General features: G+C 43.8%; 1 protein-coding gene across 4 annotated transcripts; it reads right to left on the bottom strand.

Moving 5' to 3' along the window:
- Positions 1–8,977: 8,977 nt before the first annotated feature.
- Positions 8,978–22,862, bottom strand: LOC121918939 (zinc finger protein 2-like). Of its 4 annotated transcripts, none has more exons than XM_042445017.1 (5): positions 22,728–22,862; positions 18,952–19,767; positions 16,627–16,747; positions 13,553–13,819; positions 8,978–11,038 (listed from the first exon to the last, which is right to left on the bottom strand). In XM_042445017.1, the coding sequence occupies exons 2-5, from the start codon at positions 19,693–19,695 to the stop codon at positions 9,837–9,839; spliced, it is 2,334 nt and encodes a 777-aa protein (XP_042300951.1). In that variant the 5' UTR covers positions 19,696–19,767; positions 22,728–22,862; the 3' UTR covers positions 8,978–9,836. The 4 variants fall into 4 exon arrangements, with proteins under 4 accessions (XP_042300951.1, XP_042300961.1, XP_042300943.1 ...); XM_042445027.1 differs by having other exon boundaries at positions 18,952–19,761; XM_042445009.1 differs by lacking the exon at positions 22,728–22,862 and adding an exon at positions 22,514–22,570.
- Positions 22,863–24,249: the final 1,387 nt, after the last annotated feature.

Below are 24,249 nucleotides of genomic sequence, written 5' to 3'. Positions count from 1 at the left end.
ATTCAGACTCAGCTCAGTCATGCAAGCCATCGAAGCCTTGGGTATCAGCATAGGAGCAATCCAGTCCAAGAGTGGAGCAATCCATCTTGGAATCCCTAGGTCCTTTTTGCCTGCTGGAGAACTATTCAGATTGCGCAGCATGGTTTCTCCAAGTAGCAAAAAGCTCCAGAATTCTCATGGAGGAGTTTTGAATCTCGGCTGTGAAATTTCCAAAAATGTTGAAGCCAGAGTTTGGAAAAATTCCTGGACAACTACTCACACAACCCTTGGGAATTTTGCAGTCCAAAACAAGAAATTTTCCAACTTCTGGCTGAATCCACAGAGAAAGCAAGCCTCTTTTTAAAGTTAATATATTCTTTTCATAAAGAAAAAAAATCATCCTATTGAGGGTGGCTGGGGAACCACAATACTTATATGCAATATTTCCCTCCATGAAAGCACAAAGCCATCTCCAACTCTGGTGATCTCCACGTGCTTTGGACTTCCATTCACATTCCCCACATGCTGGGAATTGCAGTCCCATAATATTTGGAGGTTTCCAGGCTGGATAAGGTTGGCACAGCATGCCTGATCTCTGAGTATGTTTTTTCACCCCAGCGTCCTTACCCTACCCTCTTTTGAGTCCTCCAGAACGACCTTGGCAGCCAGTGAATGCTCATGCGCTGGCTATAATGCTTGTCAAGTGTTTCTGTGCATCCATTTCAAGGCACATTGGACCAAGCCATAGAGTTAATTTCCTGGGAGTGATGAGCTGTACAGTTTGGCCTGTATGCATTGGAATAGACACATGCAGGTGGGTACAGAGATGTTCTGTCTTGTGTGTTGACATTTTTAGCCACCCAGAGAGGATACTACAGGCATGTTCACATCACTCCTCCCTTGCACACTGTAGGAGTGCATACTACACTTTGAATTTGTGCAAACCAGTCCGTGAAGCAGAATGGCAGTTGTTTGCATGCCAAAACAAGGCAAAACCAAATCTGCACATTGTCCTCCCTTTGTGGGCCTGACACTACACTGACAGAGACCTTACTGAGGTCTAGCAACTTGGAGAGCACTTGGCACTGGCTGTTAATGAGATGTAGGGATTCTCTTGATGGAAACTCCTTCTCCTGTCCTTAAAGTCACACTCTCAGGCTTTCTCTTTCTTTTGCAAATGAAAAATGGCAGCTAGAACAATTGCAGTGAGGTGCAGAGGGCAGTGAGAGGCAGTGTAGCAAAGGTATTTCATTGCTTATGTGGTGATCCTTCCCCAATGCCACGCTCTGCGTTTTGATAATCATGAGCCATAAACTAAAGACACAAGATCTCTTGTTATAAAAAAGCAGCTGAACCAATATGTCATGGAGAATTGTAATTATAGTTTAAGCAAACAAACAAAAATGAGCCCTGTTTTTATTTTTATTTTAAGGGTACTTTTTAAGGGTTGGGTGGGGAGAGTTTCAAAAGGAGCTTATGTACATTATTGGTGCTTTGGGGGAAAATGTGTTTTTTTCTTCTTTTGTAATTTTGTGCATAATATACATAGTACGTTGGAATTTATTTTTCTAGCCTGGACTTCTGGTAGATGCCAAACTGATCTTGTGAAAGTGTCTTTAAGCAGACATCATTGGAATACTAAAATTTGATTGAAGATGGATGGATTTTGAATTCTGAATATGGAATTTCAGGGCTTTGGGGGTAGGAGTGCTCCGATTTGTCACAGAAATCTGAATGTTGACATGCATCCCTGATGGAAGGGGGAAATGAATAATCTTGACCAATGATACTCCAAAAATTCACAGTTGCAAATAGATGTTTTATTTCAGAATTTCCACCTTTCATGTGGTTTCTTCAACTGAAGCTTTGCAGAAAAGCCTTCTAGTATTAAACCATCTCTCAAATATTGTGATTCAGAGCAAAGGTACCTCTTCTTGGGAAGAGGTTTTTAAGAGCTTCAATTTTGGGTTCAGAAAGAGTGGCCAAAAAGATAGATCTTCTCTTTCTTCTGGATTGTAGAAGAATTCTCAGGTGGATCAGAGCCCCAAAATTTGAGACTTGAAGATCAGTTTTCTCACTGGCAGAAGCCCTAGGCCTTGTGCTTAAAAAGATGATTATTTTTGTTGCTTTTTGGGGGGTTGAAATCTAATTAAGGAGGAAAAGAAGAAGAAAAAATTATGGAATAAACAGCAGAATGTTGGAAATGTGGTATATACAAGTTTCCTCTTGCTAAGCTATACAGGTTTTGGGATGTAAAATGTGCATTTATTTTATGCCCAAAAGTATGTCCTTTGGTGGTCAGCATAGGAGCCAAATTGATCACCAAAAGACACTCTGGTTGCTTTTTCTGTGGACATAACAGCCTTTCTCTGAAGCCCACATTCCAAAATTTTATAGCACTTAATTTTGGGGAGTGAAAAAGGAAAGCTGATCTTACATAGGAATAATTTGCTATCAGTATTTCAATTTTTTTTAATGGGGTAACATCCACACTTCCCTCTTTTCTCTTGCACACTTTGATTTTGCAATCTGTTCGGTACAAATTAGTTTGGGTAATATGCGTCAGTGGTATTCAGGGATATCTGGCAGGAGTCTGTATCTTTTTCTAAACTCAGACTTCCATATCCACGAATTCTGCAAACCTTGCTGTTACCATTTTATATAAGGCAATTTTACTACACAATTCTATATGGGACTTGAGCAACCACTGATTTCGGTATCTACAAGAGTGTGTGTCATGGAATAAACCCCAATGGATACCAAGGGGATGTTAAATTCCTTCAATGCTATAAATTTGGGGTAGAAAGGAAAATTACATAGGTGGGGGCCAGAATTCTTGGGGGGGGATTTGTAGTGGTCGAGGAATGCCTTCATTTTGGTCCTTTCTTGCTGGCTATACCCCAGATCTCTGACCTTTTCTATTTTTTTTTAATATATATATATTTGTAATAAGAAGGTCTGGGGAAAACAGCAGTGGAATTTTGGGGGCTTAAATGCATTCATGCCAGAAATGATTGTTTAGCAAATGCTTGGTACAGTTTTACATACCTTTTAGTCTCTTCGAATCCCATTTTGGGAGAAAGGTGGGATATAAATCCCATAAATGAATAAATAAATACAGTGGCCCCTTGGTATCCACTGGGGTTTGGATCCAGGATCGCCCTATGGATACCAAAATCCGTGGATGCTCTAGTCCAATTGTATACAGTAGTGTAGAAAAGTGGTTTCTCTTATATAAAATGGCAAATTCGAGATTTGCATTTTGGAATTTATATATTTTTAAAAAATATTTTCAAGCCATGGATGGTTGAATCCATGGACAAAGAATCGGTGGATATGGAGGACCGACCATAATATGTTTGCACCTTGTTTTGCCCCCAGAGAGGGTGGGAGACCCTACATTTTACCTTGGAGGGCAAGGAGAGGGGTGAAAGGAATGAGGAATGGGGGGATAAGTTGTAGGATTTAGTGATCAGGAAGAAAATTGGTAGCAGGCCTCTAACTTGTTCTGCCTGTTCCTTTTGTTTGCCGTACATCAACTGTAGGTTGATTGAAGTTATGTTGCTGAGGTGTGTAACTACTCCTCAATGAGGAGCCAGCAAAAGTGTAGCCTACTCTCCATGCCTTGTTCCATCCTCTCCCAACAGATTTCAAGGCTCTGCTTATCCTCCAGTCAGCATCGAAAGCAGCTTTTATTGATGGCCATTTTCCAGGAGGAAGGCTGGGCACTGCCTTGCCGTGTCTCAGCTTTGCTTTATCTCTGGTTTGGCATGAATTGTAGGGAGAGAGGATTGCAACATATGTAAAAGGCAACTGTGGGATGCTCAAGGGCCACACAGAGTGCCCCTGGAGACTTCAGATGACTATGTGGCACCCTCCCACAAAAATTGGGAGGCAGGGAGTACCTTTGAGACTTAACTGAGCAAAAGATGAAGCATAAGCTGTTGTAGATTTGGTCCTCCATTTTCAGATGCGTTTTAAGCAAGTGAAAGACGAAGCATAAGCTTTCGTAGATTTGGTCTCCTTCCTCAATTGCATTTTGACTTCAGCTGTATGCATCGGAGTACAGTAGAAGTAGCTTGTCCACATGATTAAAATATGCCTCGTACCAGTCAATCAGAATTGGATCTGGCCAAACACTATTTGCAGGAGTTTGGGTCTTTTGTGCCTCTCCCGGCCAAAAAGCTCCATACAAAAAAAAGGCTTTGTGGTGTTACCAGCGTATCTGCAATGGAGACACATTATTGAACGTGTCGGATGGCTGCACATTTTTGGTAGAGGGTGGCCAAATAGATGCACATATGGATAGGAAAGTGACAACAATGGGATGTGTGAACATCTGAATCAATTCGCATAATAGACATAATAGATCCAAGTCTACGGAAGCTCATACTACAACTTATTTTGCTCAGTTAAGTCTCAAAGGTGCTACAAGGTCCCTTTGCAAACTGATACTCCAGGCTGTGTTTCTGAATCTTCATTTCTGGTTACCCTTGGAGTATGGAGGTGACTCCATTTCTTGTACCCCACTTTCTTGAAAATGTAACTTTGATTGGGGAAGATTGAGAGGAATCTACTGCACACAGCACTATGGGCTGGGCTGGCTCTTTTTTGGGTTAAAAGGGCATGATTTTGTGTCCCGTGTATATATGAATCTTTTTATTAGGCACTAATTTTTGCGGGGAAGGATGGGAAGGGGGCTCTTTTCTCTTTCATGCTATGCACTGTGAACCCTTGAAATTACTGAGACAGGAACCCCAATAAAGAGATTAAATATTGTGCAGAAAACCAGCACTTTTTAAAAATGACAGTGGTCCATCTAAACTGGGGCAGAGAATGTGCCATCTGTGGACCACTGGACACCTTCCCCGATTTTTAAAACAAGTACTTGGGAAAATCTTTTGCCCCAAATGCTCCCTAGAGGTATGAGGGGCTATTGTGCCATGTTTCTATCTGCCATCTCTGGAAGTTGACTTTTGAGTTGCTTCTTTTTAATTTGTTTTGAAGGCATATCCTGGGCCTCAAACAACCTAGAGTGTATCTACACTGTAGAAATCATGCAGTTTGACCCTACTTTAAATGCGAGGGCTTCGTCCTACAGAATGCTGGGATTTGTAGCTTGGTGAGACAGAAGCCCTCTTTGGCAGTGGAAGCCTTGTAGTCTCAGGATTCCAGAGGATGGAGCTGCAGCACTTAAAGTGGTATCAAACTGCATTATTTTTACAGTGTAGATGCACCCCTAGAGAGGTCCAAAAATAAGGCCAGATTGCTACTCAAGTTCCCTAGGAGTTATGGAGGGGATTTCCCCCATTTTTTCAGAGATGCTCTTCCCTTAGATGTCAACTTTCTTTCCCCAAATTTGTGTCCTCTGGATGGCATCCTTGCCAGCTGGGGACGATGGGAGTGGTAGTCTGATGCACCTGGAGGACACCAGGCTGAGGAAGCATTAGTGGTACCCAAACTTTGGTCTTCCAGATGTTTTGGGCGCTAGGTCCCATTATTCCTCACTGTTGGCCAAGCTGAGTAGGGCTTATTGGAAGTGAAGTCCCAAATACCTGGAGGACCAAAGTTGGGGAACCACTGTGTTAGAACAATGGCTGAGTCCACGAGCCAGGCGGCATCTACACTGCAGAATTAATGCAGTTTGACACTGCTCTTAGCTTCCATGGCACCATCCTATGGAATGCTTGGATTTGTAGTTTTGTGAGATATTTAGCTTGGCAACACAACAAACTACAGATCCCAGGGTTCCATAGGATGGAGCCACAACAGTTAAAGTCAAACTGTATTATACTTCTGAAGTGTGGCAGCAGCTTAATTCTCCTGTGAAAACTGTTTGCAACCTCCATCGTGGATTCACATCAGTTAACAGCCAAATTCCCCAATTCAGAAGGTCTGTACGATTGCACAAGTGTGTGTGTATGTTTGTGGACACATGCATGTGTGAATCTTGTGCATGCATGGACCATATTTGCCAGCTCAGCCTCTGGGATCAGTGTGTGATTTTGCTTTCATACAGATGGGCCATCACTCTCCCTTTTGCACTTGGCAGAAATATTTCACTATTTGCAGGGGCTTTTTGGGGGGGGAAATGGACCCCAATCACCAGCAATTCCTCCTCCTTCGAAAGGGCAACCTTTGCAAAGTTAGCACAAGTCACACTAGCCAGTCGGAAAGATCAAGATACTGTTCTTGTTTGTATTTCAGTGTGTGATGCACATTTCCCTCGGAGCAAAGCAATTTGGTTGACCTGTCTTATGGTGGTCCATCTTGCCCACCAGCTCCCAAATATTTGGAATATTTCAAAACTGGAGAACAGGATTGGGAGCGGAGAAAAACAAAATATATAAATAATAAAAAGAAGAAGTGATGTTTTAATCTGCTAACAGCTGCTCTCTGGAACGGGGAGGGATATATTACCAAGCCTAATGGGGGAAATTAATATCATTTTGGTGAATTGCTGTCTAATTGGAGCTTTTCTTTCTTTTTCTTTTTTTTGATCGTCTTCCAAGTATTATTTTTTATTGTAAACAAAAAAAATGTGAAATGTAATTTTTACAACAGCAATATGAAATATATTTTATAATAAAATGATATGGCCTGATAGCTACAGCGTTGTCTGGACTTTATTTCCCCCGCTCTTTCTCCACTCCGCTCCCCCCACCTTATTGTACATGTGTACCCAAAACAGCTGGCCCTCCATATCCACAAATTCTTTATCCACAGATTCAAGCATCAACAGCTTGAAAATACTCAAAAATTACATATATTCCAAAAAGCAGGCCTTGATTTTGCTATGTTTGCTTTGTGCATTTGAATTGTTTCTGACTTACAACTACCCTAAGGACAACCTATCATGGGATTTTCTGGGCAGGATTTGTTCCAAGGAGGTTTGCCATTGCCTGCCCCTGAGGCTGAGAGAGTGTGACTTGCCCAGAGTCACCCCGTGGGTTTCATGTCTGAGATAGGAATCGAACCCTGGTCTGATTATTATTTCATAATTGTATCTAACAAACAAAATCATTACATATCACATATCAGGTGGGCTCTGGGAGAAAAAGAGTTGCAAAGTCTGAGAAATAAAATTTAAATCTTATTTGCAACACGAAATAAAACCCATATAGGATAGAAAACCACCACATTTCTTCCCTTGGTGAGCAACAATGCTAAATACACAAGTTTTGCGCAGTGTTATCGCAGGTTTCTATCCTTTTGTGCTCACTTTAGCTGACCCCAGGCTGGCACCCTCCTGCTCTAATGGATTACAACTCCCATTACACACTGGCATCTGTATGAGATGGAAGATGTAGTCAGAAGACACTTGCAGGGCCCCAGGGTGGGGAAGGCGGTAATCGTAGGAGTGCAAGCATCAAATGAAATGAGATTTTGTAACCTGTCTCCAGGTCTTGGCATCACTTGGGATGAAAAGAAGAAAAGGGCTCCATCTTTTGGGAGAGGCCCAGTTGGATGCATCCCAGTGGAATTCCCCACCTGTTTGCTTTTAACTGGAGTGAATGAAGACTTCAGAGCATCAAAAGCCTGCAGCCTGCTCCACCCTTGGCCTGAAGGCGGCTGGCGTTCAATTCCTCAAATTCCTAGGAAAGTAATTTAGAAAGAGCTGGGTGGCTTAGACATTGAGCTGCCTGTTCCTGCAAAGGTGAACCCTAGGCTCAGTGCTATGCAATTCTGGGAATCGTAGGTTCTAGAAGTTCTAGAAGAGTTTATTCCTGATGTTTCGCCTGCATCTGTATCAGAGAAGATGCCAGCCACGTATGCAGGTGAAACGTCAGAAATAAACTGTTCTAGAACATGGCCACAGAGCCCAGAAAAACCACAAAAAAGCCTTCAAGTTGTTTCTGACTTATGTGATGCTAAGGTGAACCTATCACAGGGTTTTCTTGGCAAGATTTGTTCAGAGGAGGTTTGCCATTGCCTTCCCCTGAGGCTGAGAGAGTGTGACTAGCCTGGGGTCACCCAGTGGGTTTCATGGCTGATGGGAATTGAACCCTGGTCTCCAGAGTCACAGTCTACTCAAACTACTACGCCACAGTAAAAAGGAACACCATTTTACTGTCCACTGTATTTCATGGGACTTGAGCATCCACGGATTTTGGCATCCACTGAGGGTCTCCAGAGTCATAATCCAATGCTCAATCCACAATGCCATGCTGGCTACGCCACATTTTAAAAGGAGAGGAAACGCATCCAATTTTATATCAGGATACCCCACAAAAAAGCTTGCCCAGCTGATAACTCAGCAAGGCATAGGGTGGCCCAGCAGAGCTCTGAACTGTAAAAATGGGCAACCAAGTGAGTATTAGTAGGAAGTAGCAAAGTACAGTTCAGATTTCCACTCGTCTAGAAATCTTATCAGATGGACTTGGGTAAGTCACACTCAGTAAATGCTAAAAAACCCCAAATCCCCAAAGAAGCTTTATTTGCCTGTGTGTAGGGAGATCTTGTAGCACTTTTGAGACTAACTGGAAAAAAAAGTTAATGAAAGCATGAGCTTTGGTAGACTTAAGTCTACTTCCTCAGATGCATTTGGTGGAGTGGAAAGCCAAGGACGGACCTATATATGCCATTTATTTACTTGTTTACTCTCATGTCAGTTCTTTCACATAATTTTAATATATCCTTTAAGCACTCCAAGTATTTACGCAGTTTAGTCATTTATTTCATAATACGTACTTTCAATCTCAGCTTTTGATCCCGAAGCATCTCCCATACAAGACATATGAATTAAAAATTATCCATTGGTACCAGTCAATAAAAACATGCAATTGGAATAATCCAGTGGTTCTCAAACAGTGAGACAGGACCTCCAGCGGTGTTTGTGTAAGAGTTGCTCAAGGAAGGCGCCAGATTTGGAGGCTCTGATCCCTCCTGCTCCCAAACTTTTTAATGCATAAAATGTACACATGCGTTGAGTTAAATATTGAATTTCCTTAAATAAAGCTGTTCTAATTTGAACAATGTAATTTCCTTATTAAATGTTAAAATATGAATATATATGAATATGTGAGTGAAAATATACACACTAAATAAAATATTTTTATTCATATACTACATCGAGTGGAGGGGGCACGACGTCCACATGTAGCGTAAAGGGGGTCTCAAGGGTAAAAAGTTTGAGTACCACTGGAATAATTGATGAACCGCTTAGTTTTAGAGAAGGAGCATTACAGAAAGGGGATACTACTGAAAAGTCCTTGCTTTATGCCTCTCTTTCCTAAGCCTTAAAAGTCTGATCCCTCAAAGCAAAGGTTTTGAATTCTTTTGAATTAAACCAGTTGAAGAATAGGTTAGAAGGCAAGTTGGGTAAGATAGAACTAAAGTAGATAGCAAGTCAAGAAATAGAAAAGAGATTTTTAGAAAAGGCAAGGAAGGAAGGTGGTATGTAAGAAACGGTAAGAAATGGATAGGGATTAGGTATAGAAGAGAGTAGACGAAGACAGAAGATGTAGGTGGGAGAAGGTATGAGTATGTGAAGAATGTATGAGGAAGTGAAGGGGAAAAGAAAGAAGGAAGGGGAAGGGTAGATAGAGATATGAGGGAAAGAGAAGGAGAGGAGAAAATAAGGAAAGGAAGAAGATTAAAGGTGGAAGAGATAAGGAAGGAGGAGTAGGGATAAAAAGTATATAGAGAGAATGGGAATGCAATAGAGAAAAGGATAAAAAGATTGAGAGTTTGAATGTAAGGTTGAAGGAATGGGAATGTAGGGTTGGTAGTTTTATGTAAGATCGCTTGAAGTATAGATATGTTCCTGTTTCCTTTGAATGCAAATCTGTTTTAATGTAGTGTATATAAATTTGAATAAAGATATTTTTAAAAAAGGATTAAACCAATTGGGAGCTTCATAGCGGAGTTTCTTCTTCCACGTGGATTCTCTGATGCGAACTAAGGTTCGTACTCTGGTTGAAACACCTCCCGCACCGGACGCACGTATATGGGGTCTCTCCTGTGTAAATCCTCTTATGCTTAATAAGGCTTGATGGATCACAAACGTTTTTGCTGCAGTCCGAACAGTTGTATGGTCTCTTGCCTGCGTGTATCCTTTGGTGTAAACTAAAGCTTGTGCTTTGACTGAAACTCTTCTCGCACTCTAAGCATTTAAAGGGTTTCTCTCCTGTGTGAATCCTCCTGTGCTTAATGAGACTCGACTGATCGCTAAAGCTCTTGTCACAATCCAAGCAGCTATAGGGGTTGTCACTGGTGTGTATTCTCTGATGTAACGCAAGGCTTGTGCTCTGGCTGAAGCTCTTCCCACATTCTAAGCATTTATAGGGATTCTCTCCTGCATGGGTTCTCTGATGTGAAGCAAGGTCTGCGCTTTGGCTGAAGTGCTTTCCGCACTCGGGGCATTTATAGGGTCTCTCTCCAGTATGGATTCTCTCATGTCGCACAAGGCTTGACTGAGTACTAAAGTTGAGGGCACAACTCAAGCAGCCGTATGGTTTTTCCCCTGCGTGAATTCTCCTGTGCTTAACAAGGCTCGACTGGTCGCAGAAGCTGCTGTTACAATCCAAGCAACTGTATGGCCTTTCCCTGGCGTGTGTCCTTTGGTGTGAAGTAAGGCTTGTGCTCTGATTGAAGCTCTTCCCACACTCCGAGCATCTATAGGGTTTCTCCCCTGTTTGGCTCCTCCGATGTGAATGAGGGCTTGAGCCATGATGGAAGCCCTTTTCACACTCCAAGCATTTATAGGCTTTCTTGTCTTTGAGGGCAGCTTGACAACCAGCAAAGGATGGGCTCCAACTGAAGTTCTTCTCAGATCTGAAGTTGTCGTTCGGCTCCTTCTCCGCATGGATCCTCTGGTGAACGCCGAGACACTTGTCCCACCTCTTTTCTGTTTCTCTTTTGGACCGTATTGGTGTTTCATTGAAATCCTCGCTCTGATAAGGAACATATTTATCACCCCAGTTCTCTATGTGGCTTCCCGCTTGCCTCTTTGGTCCATCTTGAGTCCAAAGGTTCTCTTTCATCTCCTCGGACTTGATTCTGTCCAACAACGTTCCAGCAGGCTTCTCCTCGTTCTCACTTTCCCATCCATCATCAGCTGGAATATAAAGAGACAGAAATCTCTGGGAGAAACAGAGTTTAGCCCCAGGGCCTCTTAAACCATGGACTATCCTACCAATTACTTCTAGATGCCCTAGCTTTTTATTCCTGATTGTTTAATGTTTTAACTGATGTTTTATTACGTATGTTGGAATTATTATGTTATTTGTTGCGGAGGGAGGGGATAATGGGATTTGTTTTGTTTTATATCGTATGAATTTTATTGTTGTAACCCGCCTTGATCTTATCGGAGAGGCGGGATAGAAATACATATTATTATTATTATTATTATTATTATTATTATTATTATTATTAAACTAGGGGTAGGGAATTTTTATTTGTGACATGCTATACAGTATTTTATTACTTAATGTTAATATGTATTAATGTGTATTATGTTAAATTATTTCTATAGAATGTATGCCATAGGCAGGCTTATTTTATTTTATTTTATTCTATTTTTAACTGATTGTATGTAAAGTGCTGTGTAAATTTACAATGCTCTATAAAGAAAGCTTAATAATAATAATAATAATAATAATAATAATAATAATAATAGGGAATTTCTTTTTCAGCTTCAGGGCTGAATTGGCTCAAAAGTCTGGCACACTGTTCAGATGTGGTCCCCTAAACCTCACTGGTGCTGCTGTTGTGTGCTTTCAAGTCACTCCTAAAAAAAGACAATGTGACTTCATGGGGAGTGTAACCCCATCCAGCACAAGATGCACCTCCGTCTTGCATTGATAAGTTTCAGCTTATTTGACCTCATCCAGTTCATTAATGATAACAGGCACTGGTTTAAAACCATGGTTGTGGCCACACTACAGAATTACAGTCAGCCCTCCATATCCACGGATTCATGGCTTGAAAATATTCAAAAATATATATAAATTCCAAAAAGCAAACCATGATGTTGCTATTTTATACAAAGACAACATTTTACTATTCATTATATTTAATGGGATTTAAACATCTACAGATTTTGGTCTCCATGGGGGTGGTGGGGGTGGAGGGTTCTGGAACCAAACCCCAGCGGATGCCAAGGGTCCACTGTAACGCAATTCAACACTGCTTTAGCTGTCACAGCTCCATCCAATGGGATCCTGGACTTGTAGTTTATTGTGGCACCAGAATTCTCTGACAGAGAAGGCTAAATGTCTCACAAAACTACAAACACCAGAATTCAATGGCATTGAGCCAAGGCAGTTTTCTCTGTCAGAGAGCTCTGGTGCTACAAGAAACTACAATTCCCAGTATTCTCTAGCACTGAGCCAGGGACAGGTAGTTAAATCGGTCTCAAACTGGATTATTTCAGCAGTGTGTTTTGGCCCTAGGCCCAGAAGGATACCATGTTTGACGGCACTGAAAGCTGCTGAAAGGTCCAGCAGAACCAACAGGGATACACGTTTTGTCCAGTTGCTGGTCTAGGTCATCCATGAAGGCAACTAAAGCTCTGTCTATCCCATAACCAGGCCTGAAACCAGATTGAAATGGATCCAGATAAGCCATTTCATCCAGAAGACCCTAAATCTGGGAGGCCACCACATACTCCAGAACCTGGCACCTTGGAGACTGGCCAGTAGTGATCCAATATGGTGGCATCCAAAGAGAACTTTAACTTTTGGGTAACTTCCTGTTAGTAAAAAAGGCCTCTCCTAGCCCTCAAAAGTCCCAAGGTGCCAAAACACCTGGTGACATTGACCCCACATTCCCCAGAGGTCCAAAAAGTGTTTTTGAAAACAAAAATTGAGGCTGTGGGGGGACAACAGAAGAACCCTTTGTGGCCCATGGCACATACCTTCCCCACCTCTGCTCAAACCAAGCAAATGTTGAACCCTCAAAACAAAATTGGGAGTTGTAACTTTCATGTTTCATGCCCTCAGTGCCCTTAGGACCAGTGATTCCCAAACTTTGGTCCTCCAGGGTTTTGGATTTCAACTTCCAGAAGCTCTAGCCAGCTTACCAGTAGTCAGGGATTCTGGGAGCTGAAGTCCAAAACCTCTGGAAGACCAAAGTTCGGGAGCCACTGTTTTAGACTAAACAGATTTGTAGGCTGTGTGGCGCATTTCTCCAAAAACTCAGAGGATAAAAGAGCTTCCTTTCACCCGTGTTGGCCTGGAAAATCCCAATCAGCAATGAGTACACAGCCATGTGGCTGGAAATACTCCATACTATGAAACATGATCATTGCAGGACTGCATTTTCTTCTGGGTTACTCCAATCTCACTGTGGGGGATGTGACATTATTGGAGCCTCTATGGACCAGGAAACTGCGCTGCAGCAATGGCGTGAGTATGGGGTTCCTCACTGGTGTAGACAACTCCTAAGAGTTCATGCTAATGTTGGAGAACTTAGCTGCCTCCTGTCTCTACCATTGCCAACAGCAGGTGGGCATTTCTATGTGCATCATTGAGTTGCCAAGGTACGTGGGTTGAAAATAAGATATCACAAAACACTATAAAACAACAGACAGAGGAAGCTTGTTCGTTCCTGCAAATATTTCATTGCTTACCAGTGTTGATCCCCATTTGATCAGTGGTTTTACGGGGATCTTCGCCATTCCCTCCAGGAAGAACAGATTCATTTGCTTTTTCCAATGGGTGGATTTCATGTTGACCCTCTGCCCTTCCTTGGCTTCCAGAGGCATTTGCTGGCTCACAACGCTGGAAAATATTCTCTGTTCCTCTTTCCCATGTTGACATTGCAGGGAGTTCCACAGGTTCTGAATCTTTGGGGACGCATTCCTCCTCCTCGTCTGTGCACATCCATCCCTTTATTGCTGGAGAAATGAAGAGAATACCAAACAACTTATTCCTCAAATCAGGGAGAAGTGAAACTTGAAAACTGAAAAGAAAGAACAGTTATGGGATGGAATTTCAGTATGGGGTAGCTTCTCACTGTTTCAGAGTGTGAAACAGTGGCTATGTGATTTCAAAGGATGTTAGAGATGTTATTATTGTCACTATCCTCATCATCCCTTTTATTCCTGAATTGGAATGTCAGGAAGATGAATTGAAGCACTTGGACTGGGCTCTAGCTGCCAGACCCAGAAAAACCCATTGGAGGAAAGACAAACAACCACCCAAAGGGAAGGTATTTTTACGATACATCAAAGGAGTCACAGACAGAATAGGAAACTGGTGAGGAAACACAACTTCCAAATGGTTTACAAACCGACCAAGAAAATCCAGCAAATGCTGTGCTCAGTGAAGGACAGGAGAGACCCTCTCAGGCCGCAGGAGTTGACAGCATACCATACAGCTGCGGACAAGTCTATATAGGGACCACCAAATGCAGTGTTCAAACACAATCAAGGAATACGCAAGACACTGCAGACTGCGTCAGCCAGAAAAATCAGCAGTAGCAGAATACGTTACAAACCATCCTGGGCATAAAATGCTATATGAAAACATTGAAATTCTGGACCATGCCAACAACTATCAGGTTAGAATGCACAGGGAAGCTATTGAAATCCACAAACACCAAGACAACTTCAACAGGAAAGAAGAAACCTTTAAAGTGAACAAAGTTTGGCTACCAGTTGTGAAAAACAGCAAAATCAGGACTCAGCAAACGCAAATAAGAAACCACCCAGGGACAGGGGCTTTCCCAGCAGACAATGGATCATTAAGTAAACAGACACTAATCCTCTTTGCATATCCTCCCACCCTGAGGCCTTGCCATTCAACAACAGAACAATACACAGATTAACATGGAAACCACTCTTCCCTTTAAAGTGTGTACACACACACACACACACACACCACTATCTTCCATGCCAGCATTCTCTGAAGATACCAGCCACAGATGCTGGTGAAACATCAAGAATAAACTCTTCTAGAACATGCCACATAGCCTGAAAAACCCACAAAAAACGATGCCACGAAAGCCTTCCACTTCACAATGGTAAACTCTATCACATTTTTTATAGATGTTAAGTTGTGATAATGAGCTCTTTTATTATATGGGTAGATGCAGTCCATGTCAGCCTCCTGGAATTGAAGTGGAAAGCAGTTGTACAGCTGTGTGTCATCCTTATATTGGTGGCACCAGATCTTAAATCAGAAGAAGACTAGGAATGGGAAGCGTAGCTATGAAAGAACTAGAGGAGATCCTAAAGAGTAAAGATATACAACTGAACACGAAAGTTAGAATCAAACAAGCCATTTTATTTCCCATCACCATGTATAGATGTGAGAGCTGGACAGTGAAGAAAGCAGATAAGAACAAAATCAACACAATTGGAAAGTGGTGCTGGAGAAGAGTGCTGAAAGAAACAAATGGATCCCTGACTAGATCAAGCCTGAACTCTCCCTGGAAGCCAAGATAATGAAACTGAGGCTGTTGTACTTTGGTCACATCATGAGAAGGCATAACTCATTAGAAAAGACAATAATGCTAGGCAAAACCATGGAGACTTCCTGAGGAATCCATTATCCTCTGCCTACAAAGAGGCCTGTGACCTCACTGAAATGGAGACGTATTGGTTTGCAAAAGAGGGGTCCCTGTTGAGAGGAAAATGGACTTTAAGTTTCCTGGACTTTGAAAATCTCCCTATTGCCGCATGGCCAGAATGAGAAGGAGCCTGTCTGTACAAAATATATCCTCCCCAGCATACTATCTTTCTAAGGATTGAAACAACATGCAGGCATCTGACTAACATCTCTAATTGTTTTTTTCTCCTGTTTGGCTTGTAACATCTTGCCTGATGAAGAAGCCCATTGAACTTCGGACGCTTGCAACAGGTATATTGTGCATTTTGGTTGGCCAATAAAGGTATCACTGATGGATTTTTGTTTGTATTTGTTAAATGGCCAACACAGATAGCCCTGCATGCTAGGTATGCTAGTAGTAAGAGAGGAAGACCACACACTAGATGGATAGACTAAATCAGGGAGGTCACGGACCTGAGCAGAGCAGTGGAGGACAGGGAGCCTTGGAGATTTTTCATCCACAGAGTCACCATGAGTCAGGGTCAACTCAAAGGCTGTAAATAACAACAGGGGACTAAAACTGTCAACAACTTCTCCCAATGGTTTCATATATGTATGTATGAAATAGCATGGGTGACAGAACATAACCCCGAGGGACTGCACAGATCAAGGAGTCAAGCAGGCGTCCCCCGCACCTCATTCTGGCATCACCCCTCCAGTCAGGAATGGTGTCTCTGCAAAACAGTGCCCCCAAGTCCCATCCCAGAGAGCCAGCCCAGAAGGATACTATGATTGATGGTACTGAAAGCCACTGAGAGAGCCAGCAGAACCAACAGGGACACACTTCCCTTGTCCAGTTCTTGGCATATGTCATCCACCAAGGTGACCAAAGTTCTGTCCCCTAACCTTCCCTGAAACGAGATTGAAACAGATCCAGAACTCCATCTCATCTCATTAAATAATTTGGGGTGCAACTGTCTGCATTTTTTTGCCATCTCCATGGAGGCGGTCCTGGAACCAAACCCCTGCGGATGGGAAGGGTCAGAGTTTTGGGTCTCCTCAGCCCTCCAAAGGGAGAGAAGGAGTCACAACTGATGTTAGGCAAGCAAAGGACTTTCACAGCATCCAGGAACTGAAGTGCTTCCCTCCTCACCCATCACACCCGCATTGGCATCCTCTTCTTCGTTGGTTTCAGTGCATTGTGCCCTCTGTTCGATGTCAAGTGGAGCCTGGCTATCCCGGGAGAAGTTTTCAGTTTCCTTTTCCAATCCCACCTGCAGTGTTTTGGGATAAAGCAAAATGAAAAGAAGAAAAAAGAGAGAGAGAGAGAGAGAGAGAGAGTAAATGAGAGACCATCAAAAGTCAAAATGACTAAACTGAGGCTGGAGTACTTTGAGCATATCATCAGATAACTTACTGGAAAAGGTGGTAATGCAACCCTCGACAAAACCTGGTTTAAACCAAAGAAAACCAGGTTTAAACAACAACAACAACAACAACAACAATAATTTTTCCTATTTTAAAAAAATAAAACCTTTCCCCTGCCAACCTTGCCCCAAAGCAGCCAGCCTCAGCCCTGTAGGGGTTACCAAGCGACTCCCTGGCTCCCAGCAAAAGGTGGGATCTAGGGCTGCGTTCCCACTATGATTTAAAGCGAATTGCTGATCGGGTTATATGGCCGTCATTCCCATTTGAAACTGGTTCAGATTCTACTGTGATCAGTTTCAAATGCAATGAGGCGAGGCAAATGCAAAACCCCACTCTTTTTTTTAAAAAAAATAGTTCCCAAGCTGGGCTGCTGCTTACGTCACTTATGACGCGCAGATGATTGACATGCATTTTGAAGCGGCACAAACTAGTGAGGATGAGAATTGTGCCAAAAAATAAGCAAATACAAGGGGATAATGAAAAGATCTGCTTTTATAGTGGGAACGATGGACCTTTTGGAATCGATTCACCGACACGGAGTGAAGGCAAATCGCAAACTGGTTAAATGTAACTGGGAATGAGCTCTAGGTGGAGTATTTAAGGTGACAATTGTCTTAGTGGTTGGTAGAAGGAGCCCATCGGTAAAGGTGCCCTGTTTTGGCGTTTCAAAATATGGTAAGCCTACCAGGGCTGAAGGAAAAAACAGTTAAAAAACTTCCACAATCCCACCCCCATCTTTTGGTGTAAACCATATATATATATATATATATATATATATATATATATATATATATATTGCATTAAAGTTTTAATGAAAAAGCTTGATCGACTATGTTTTAATGTTTTCTAACATGAACAATTCAAAGTTATTAGGCTCTGATATGATTGACATCTTTAAACAAAATACCAATTTCTAACCACTCATTATTCCAATTAGATCTGAATGTATGTAGACTATACATAATATGAAAGCAAGCATGGTGTAGTGGTTTGACCATTGGACTACGATGCTGGAGACCAGGCGTTGAATCCTGGCTTGGCCATGAAAACTCACTGGGTGATCTTGGGTGAGTCTTACTTTCTCAGCCTCAAGGGAAGGCAATGGCAAACCTCCTCTAAACAAATATTGCCAAGAAAGCCCTATGTTATTTCCAACTTATGGTGAACCTAAGACAAACCCCTCATGGGGTTTTCTTGGAAAGATTTGTTCAGAAGAGGGTTTCCATTGCCTTCCCCTGAGGCTGAAAAGAGTATGACTTGCACAAGGTCAACCAGTGGATTTCATGGCCGAGTAGGAATTGAACCCTGGACTCCAGAGTCCTAATCTAACAATGAAACCACTACACCATGCTGGCTGGAGTGTTTTTTTAAAAGTCATTTTTGGTTTAAGAGCTGTAGCTCCATCCTATAGGCCTGAGACAGACGGGCCAAAAGGGGCGTGGCGGTGGTGATACTAGGGTTCCGGACCGCGCAGCAATCGCATGGTCCGGAACCCTAGTATGTAATGGTGGCGTCCTGATGGCGGTGTCCCATCCACATGGTTGCCAGTATTTTCACATAACAGACACATAGTGTCTGCATGTCGAGTGCGTCCGTTATGTCATGAGTGTCCCATTGGCGCACTCACAACATAACCTGGGCGCCAGTAAAAGAACCTAGAAAAACCAGGTTCTTTTAACTCTGGAGGGATGTCATATGGTCTAGTGCCTGCGGCATCCCTCTGGAATTAAAATGGGCGTCTGCCGACCGCCATTTTTGGACAGTCTGTACTGTGTCATAGATTCCTGGATTTTTAAGTTTTACAAGGTATGTAGACTTCTCTGCCAAGTAAGGCTGGTGTCACACAAAACAACAGACCTCAGGATTTTGTAGAATGGAGCCATGGTGATTAAAGGGGTGTCAAAATGCATTATTTCTACCATGTCTATGCACCCCTTGTCTTCTGCGTAGAGATGACTCTGAGACTCAGGTCCAGGCCCTGAGAACTGGCAACCTACCTAGACAGGACACGGAGGACACCCAATGCACCCCAAAAGGAAAATGACATTGCCTGTTTGTCTTGTTTTTTGATCCCTCGTTGCCTCTGGAGGAAGTTCTCTGCCAGGGCCACTGCTTGGATGCAGGTCTCTGGGATGCTTTTGCTGACCCAGAACCGGACCTCTGGTGGCAAGATTGCCAGAAACTGTTCCAGGATCAACAGCTCCAGGATCTGCTCCTTGGAGTGCCGCTCCACTCTCAGCCACCGCTGACCTAGTTGCCGGAGTCGGCCGTAAGCCCCTCGCGGCCCCTCGGCCTCCTGGTAGCAGAAGCGCCGGAAGCGCTGGCGCTGCTTCTCCTGGCTGTGAGCGTCCGCTTGCAAAATGGCCACCTTCACTCTCCCATAGTCTCCTCGATCTTGGGTCTCCAACCGGCTGAAGGCCTGCTCAGCTTTTCCACCAAGGGCTGGCAAAAGGCGGGCCACCCATTCGTCCTTGGGCCACCGACAAGCTTTGGCGACTTGCTCAAAGGACTCCAGGAAGCCCTTGGTATCACCCCACGGAGTGGGCTCCTCTGCCACGAGGCACGGGATTCCCCACCGTGCGTGCGGGACCGTCACTTTTTTCAGGAATTCCTCCCACTGGTCATCCCATGGCTGGAAGGTCTCGTTCCACTCTCCAGATCCCTTTTTGACCTGCTCTCCCTTTATCCTTTGCAGGAAGTCTTGGATATTGTCAGCCTGATAGGTGTGAGGAGTTTCTGCAGTTCGTTCCCATGCCTTCCCTAACACCGGATCTCTGGATTCCTCCATTTTCATCCTCAGGTAGACTTCCAGAAAGACTGACACACGATGGAAAAGTCCAGAATACCTTCTAGGCTGGCTCTGTTCCTGGCAGAAGACGAAAAGGAGAAACAGAAAGGACACAGTCATCGGTGACTTAAGTGTTGCATTTAGCAAAATGTGTTAAAATCAAACAGCGATCCCTCAGTGCAAATTTGTATTGCCCTGTATATTGTTTGCAAACTTATTTATATCTTGTCCTCTTATCATCTTATATCTTGTCCTCCTTGACATCCAGAAGATGTAAGGGCAGCTTACAAATTAAATGCACATAAACCTAAGTAAAACAGTAAAGAATAACTTAAACAGTCTAAAAGCATCCAGGTTGAGTCTCCCTCATCCACAATGCTTGGGACAAGAAGAGTTTGGGCAAGTATTCCCCAATGATTCCCTGGGGCAAGTATTCCCCAATGATTCCCTATGGGCAAGTATTCCCCAATGATTCCCTGGGGCAAGTATTCCCCATTGATTCCCTATGGGCAAGGATTCCCCAATGATTCCCTATGGGCAAGTATTCCCCAATGATTCCCTATGGGCAAGTATTCCCCAATGATTCCCTATGGGCAAAAAGGATTCCCCAATGATTCCCTCCATGGGCAAGTATTCCCCAATGATTCCCTATGAGCAAGGATTTTCCCCAGATGATTCCCCGATGGGCAAGGATTCCCCATGATTCCCTAGAGCAAGTAGTCCCCCATGATTCCCTAGTTATTATTAATATTATTAACCTTATTTATGAAGCGCTGTAATTTACACAGCCCTGTACATACAATCTTTTTAGTTAGACGGTTCCCTGCCTCAAGCTTACAATCTAAAAAGACAGTGACAAAGAGAGAAGGGAGTGGTGGAGGAGAGGGTAGAGGTCACAGCAGTTCCTCTCTACCTCCGAGGCCTGGACCAAGGCAGATGGACTGGAGGGAGGGCTTGGCTTCAAATGGATGGTTAATCATTTTCCAGGGAAAATACATACCTCAAGTAGGATAATACATATACAAACACATAGCAATACAGGAAATGTTGGAAAAACAGGCACCAAAAGAACATCAGATGGTAAGTGACAATTATGCAATGCCTGGGAAGGCTTCTCTGAACAGGATGGTTTTCAACTCCGTTTTGAAGCTAGTTTAAAGAAGTGATGACTCTTGCTGTGGAGAAGAAGGTTCCAGGATGGTGAGGCAGCGAGTGAAAAGGGGCGAATCCGGCTGGGGCAGAGGAAATCCTGGGCTGAGACTGCAGGCCTTGACTATCAAAACGGAGGCCCTGGTGAAGGTGAGAGAAAGAAGTCTGAAAGTAAGGAGGGGCCAATCCATGGAGGGCTTTGAATGTCGAAAGAGGAGCTTATACTGAATCGGAAAGGAAGGGAGCCAGTGAAGGGATGCCAACACAGGAGAGATGTGGTCAGAGCGGTGGGTGGAAGTGATAATGCGTGCAGCTGAACGTGGACAGAGATTAAAGGACGGAGGTGAGAAAGAGGAAGCCCAGCCAAGGAGGACGTTACAGTAATCAAGTCGTGAGACCACGAGGCATGGACCAGGATTTCTTGCAGTAGAGGCGGAGAGATATGGTCGTTTGCATATTTGTAAAAGAATCTACAAACCTTGGCTGTGGTCTGAGTAGGGATACACGACAGAGAAGAATCAAAGATAAAGCCAAGACTGCGGGCTTGCTGAACTGGTTGAATGGAAATGTTGACACAGAGACAGAAAAGGAAGTGTTGAAGGTGGGCTTAGGAGGAAAGACAAGAAGCTCCGTCTTGGACAATTGTTGAGCTTCAAACGCCAATGGTGCATCCACTGCGAGACAGCTGTAAGGCAAGACAAGACTTCCTATGGGCAAGTATTCCCCAATGATTCCATATGGGCAAGTACAGCGTGCCCACCCATACACGCGGGCGCGCCGTATGCAGCCTTGAGAATACACGCTCAAGCCGCAGGGCGCACGAGGGGCGGAAGGGGTGGCGCGTCCCATTCAATTGAATGGGGCGCGCCCCATTGCGCCCACCGCGCGCTCCCGTGCTGCCCCGCCGCCGTGCACGAGCGCGCATTGTTTCCAAGGGGCTCGAGCATAGGCGGAATTCGCCTTACGCGGCGGGATCTGGAACGGATCCCCCGCATAAGGCGAGGACGGACTGTATTCCCAATGAATTCCCTATGGACAACTATCCCAATGATCCCATGGGCAGTATTCCCCAATGATTCCCTATGGGCGGTATTCCCCAATGATTCCCTGGGCAATTATTCCCAAATGATTCCCTATGGGCAGGTATCCCCAATGATTCCCTGGGGCAAGTATTCCCCAATGATTCCCTATGGGCAAGTATTCCCCAAATGATTCCCTATGGACAACTATTCCCCCATTGATTCCCTATGGGCAAGTATCCCCAATGATTCCCTATGGGCAGTATTCCCCAATGATTCCCTATGGACAACTATTCCCCATTGATTCCCTATGGGCAAGTATTCTCCAATGATTCCCTATGGGCAAGTATTCCCCATGAGTTCCCTATGGGCAAGTATTCCCAAGATTCCCTATGGGCAAGTATTCCCCAATGATCCCTATGGGGCAAGTATTCCCCAATGATTCCCTATGGGCAAGGATTCCCCAATGATTCCCTATGGGCAAGGATTCCCCATTGATTCCCTATGGGCAAGTATTCTCCAATGATTCCCTATGGGCAAGTATTCCCCAATGATTCCCTATGGGCAAGTATTCCCCATTGATTCCCTATGGGCAAGGATTCCCCAATGATTCCCTATGGGCAACTATTCCCCAATGATTCTCTATGGGGAAGTACTGTCATTTCGGGGGCTGCAAAAGGGACGCCAGTTCTGCCTGTGATCCTGGAGGGGAATGAATGGTGCCTCCTTCTTCCCTGTGAGCCATTGGGGGCAATGCTGAGTGGGAGACACCTAGAGAAGGGAGGTGCTGCTTCTTCCTCCCTTTCCCAGCCCTCCTGATCTCTTTCTGCTGCTCCTTGGGAGCCCTGCCTCTCCTCCTCCTGAACTCACCCAGATCCCTCCAAAGGCAGCAGACCCTCCGCCAGGGACCCCAGCTGCTTCCTTGGGGCGAAGGCGAAGGAGAACCGCAGCTGGGGAGGCAAAACAAAGAGACACCCCATTGCCTTTCCTCTATGCCTCCCGGTGGGCGGGGCCAGCCGAGGAAATGCAGACGCAGAAACGTCACTCGCTCTCTTTGCCCGGATGTGAAGCTTCCGAGTTCGCTTCCTTGTTGGATCCTGGAGAGTGAGAGCAGATCAGAGAAGCTCCAGCGCTTTTCACCTTCATTCAGTTGAATTGATTGCACAGAGTTTCTTTTCTTTTGCATGTTTTCAATCTTCATATGAATGCGATGATGCCCTTTCTGTGCATGGACCCTGCATGGCTTCTGGATGCTCTGATCTTGGATACTTTATTGCTTGTAGCTGTTTGTAACTGAATTTTTATGTAAACACTTTGTGCTTTTATTCAGTCTCTAATCCTGCTTCGATCCACTGAGAGAGGCAGGGAAACACAATTAGAATTTATTATCATTATTATTAATCTTATTATTATTATTATTTATTAATTTTACACTGTTTTAATTGGGTTGTTTTAATTGTTTTGTTTTGATTTTTTTAGATAACCATAAATCATAGAATCATAGAATCATAGAGTTGGAAGAGATCACTAGGGCCATCCAGTCCAACCCCATTCTGCCATGCAGGAAATCCAAATCAAAGCATCCTCGACAGATGGCCATCCAGCCTCTGTTTAAAGACCTCGAAAGAGGGAGATTCCACTACACTCCAAGGGAGTGTGTTCCACTGTCGGACAGCCCTTACTGTCAGGACATTCTTCCTAATGTTGAGGTGGAATCTCTTTTCCTGCAGCTTCAATCCATTGCTCCGAGTCCTAGTCTCTGTAGCAGCAGAAAACAAGCTTGCTCCCTCCTCAATATGACATCCTTACAAATATTTAAACAGGGCTATCATATCACCTCTTAACCTTCTTTTCTCCAGGCTAAACATACCCAGCTCCCTAAGTTGTTCCTCATAGGGCATGGTTTCCAGACCCTTCACCATTTTAGTGGCCCTCCTTTGGACACACTCCAGTTTCTCAATGTCCTTTTTGAATTGTGGCGCCCAGAACTGGACACAATATTCTAGGTGGGGCCTGACCAAAGCAGAATACAGTGGCACTATTACTTCCCTTGATCTAGACACTATACTTCTATTGATGCAGCCTAAAATCGCATTGGCCTTTTTAGCTGCCGCATCACACTGTTCACTCATGTTCAACTTGTGGTCTACTTGGACTCCTAGATCCCTTTCACACGTAGTTTCATTCAGCCAGGTGTCACCCATCCTATATCTGTGCATTTTATTTTTCCGCCCTAAGTGCAATACCTTACATTTCTCCGTGTTGAATTTCATTTTGTTAGCTTTGGCCCAGCTTTCTAGTCTATTCAGGTCATTTTGAATCTTGATCCTGTCCTCTGGGGTATTAGCTATTCCCCCTAATTTGGTATCATCTGCAAATTTGATAAGTATGC

The sequence above is a fragment of the Sceloporus undulatus genome, chromosome 1, assembly GCF_019175285.1.
Source record: "Sceloporus undulatus isolate JIND9_A2432 ecotype Alabama chromosome 1, SceUnd_v1.1, whole genome shotgun sequence".
Lineage (NCBI taxonomy): Eukaryota > Metazoa > Chordata > Lepidosauria > Squamata > Phrynosomatidae > Sceloporus > Sceloporus undulatus.
The sequence above is the reverse complement of the archived record's forward strand: the minus strand, read 5'-3'. Positions and strand labels throughout refer to the sequence as shown.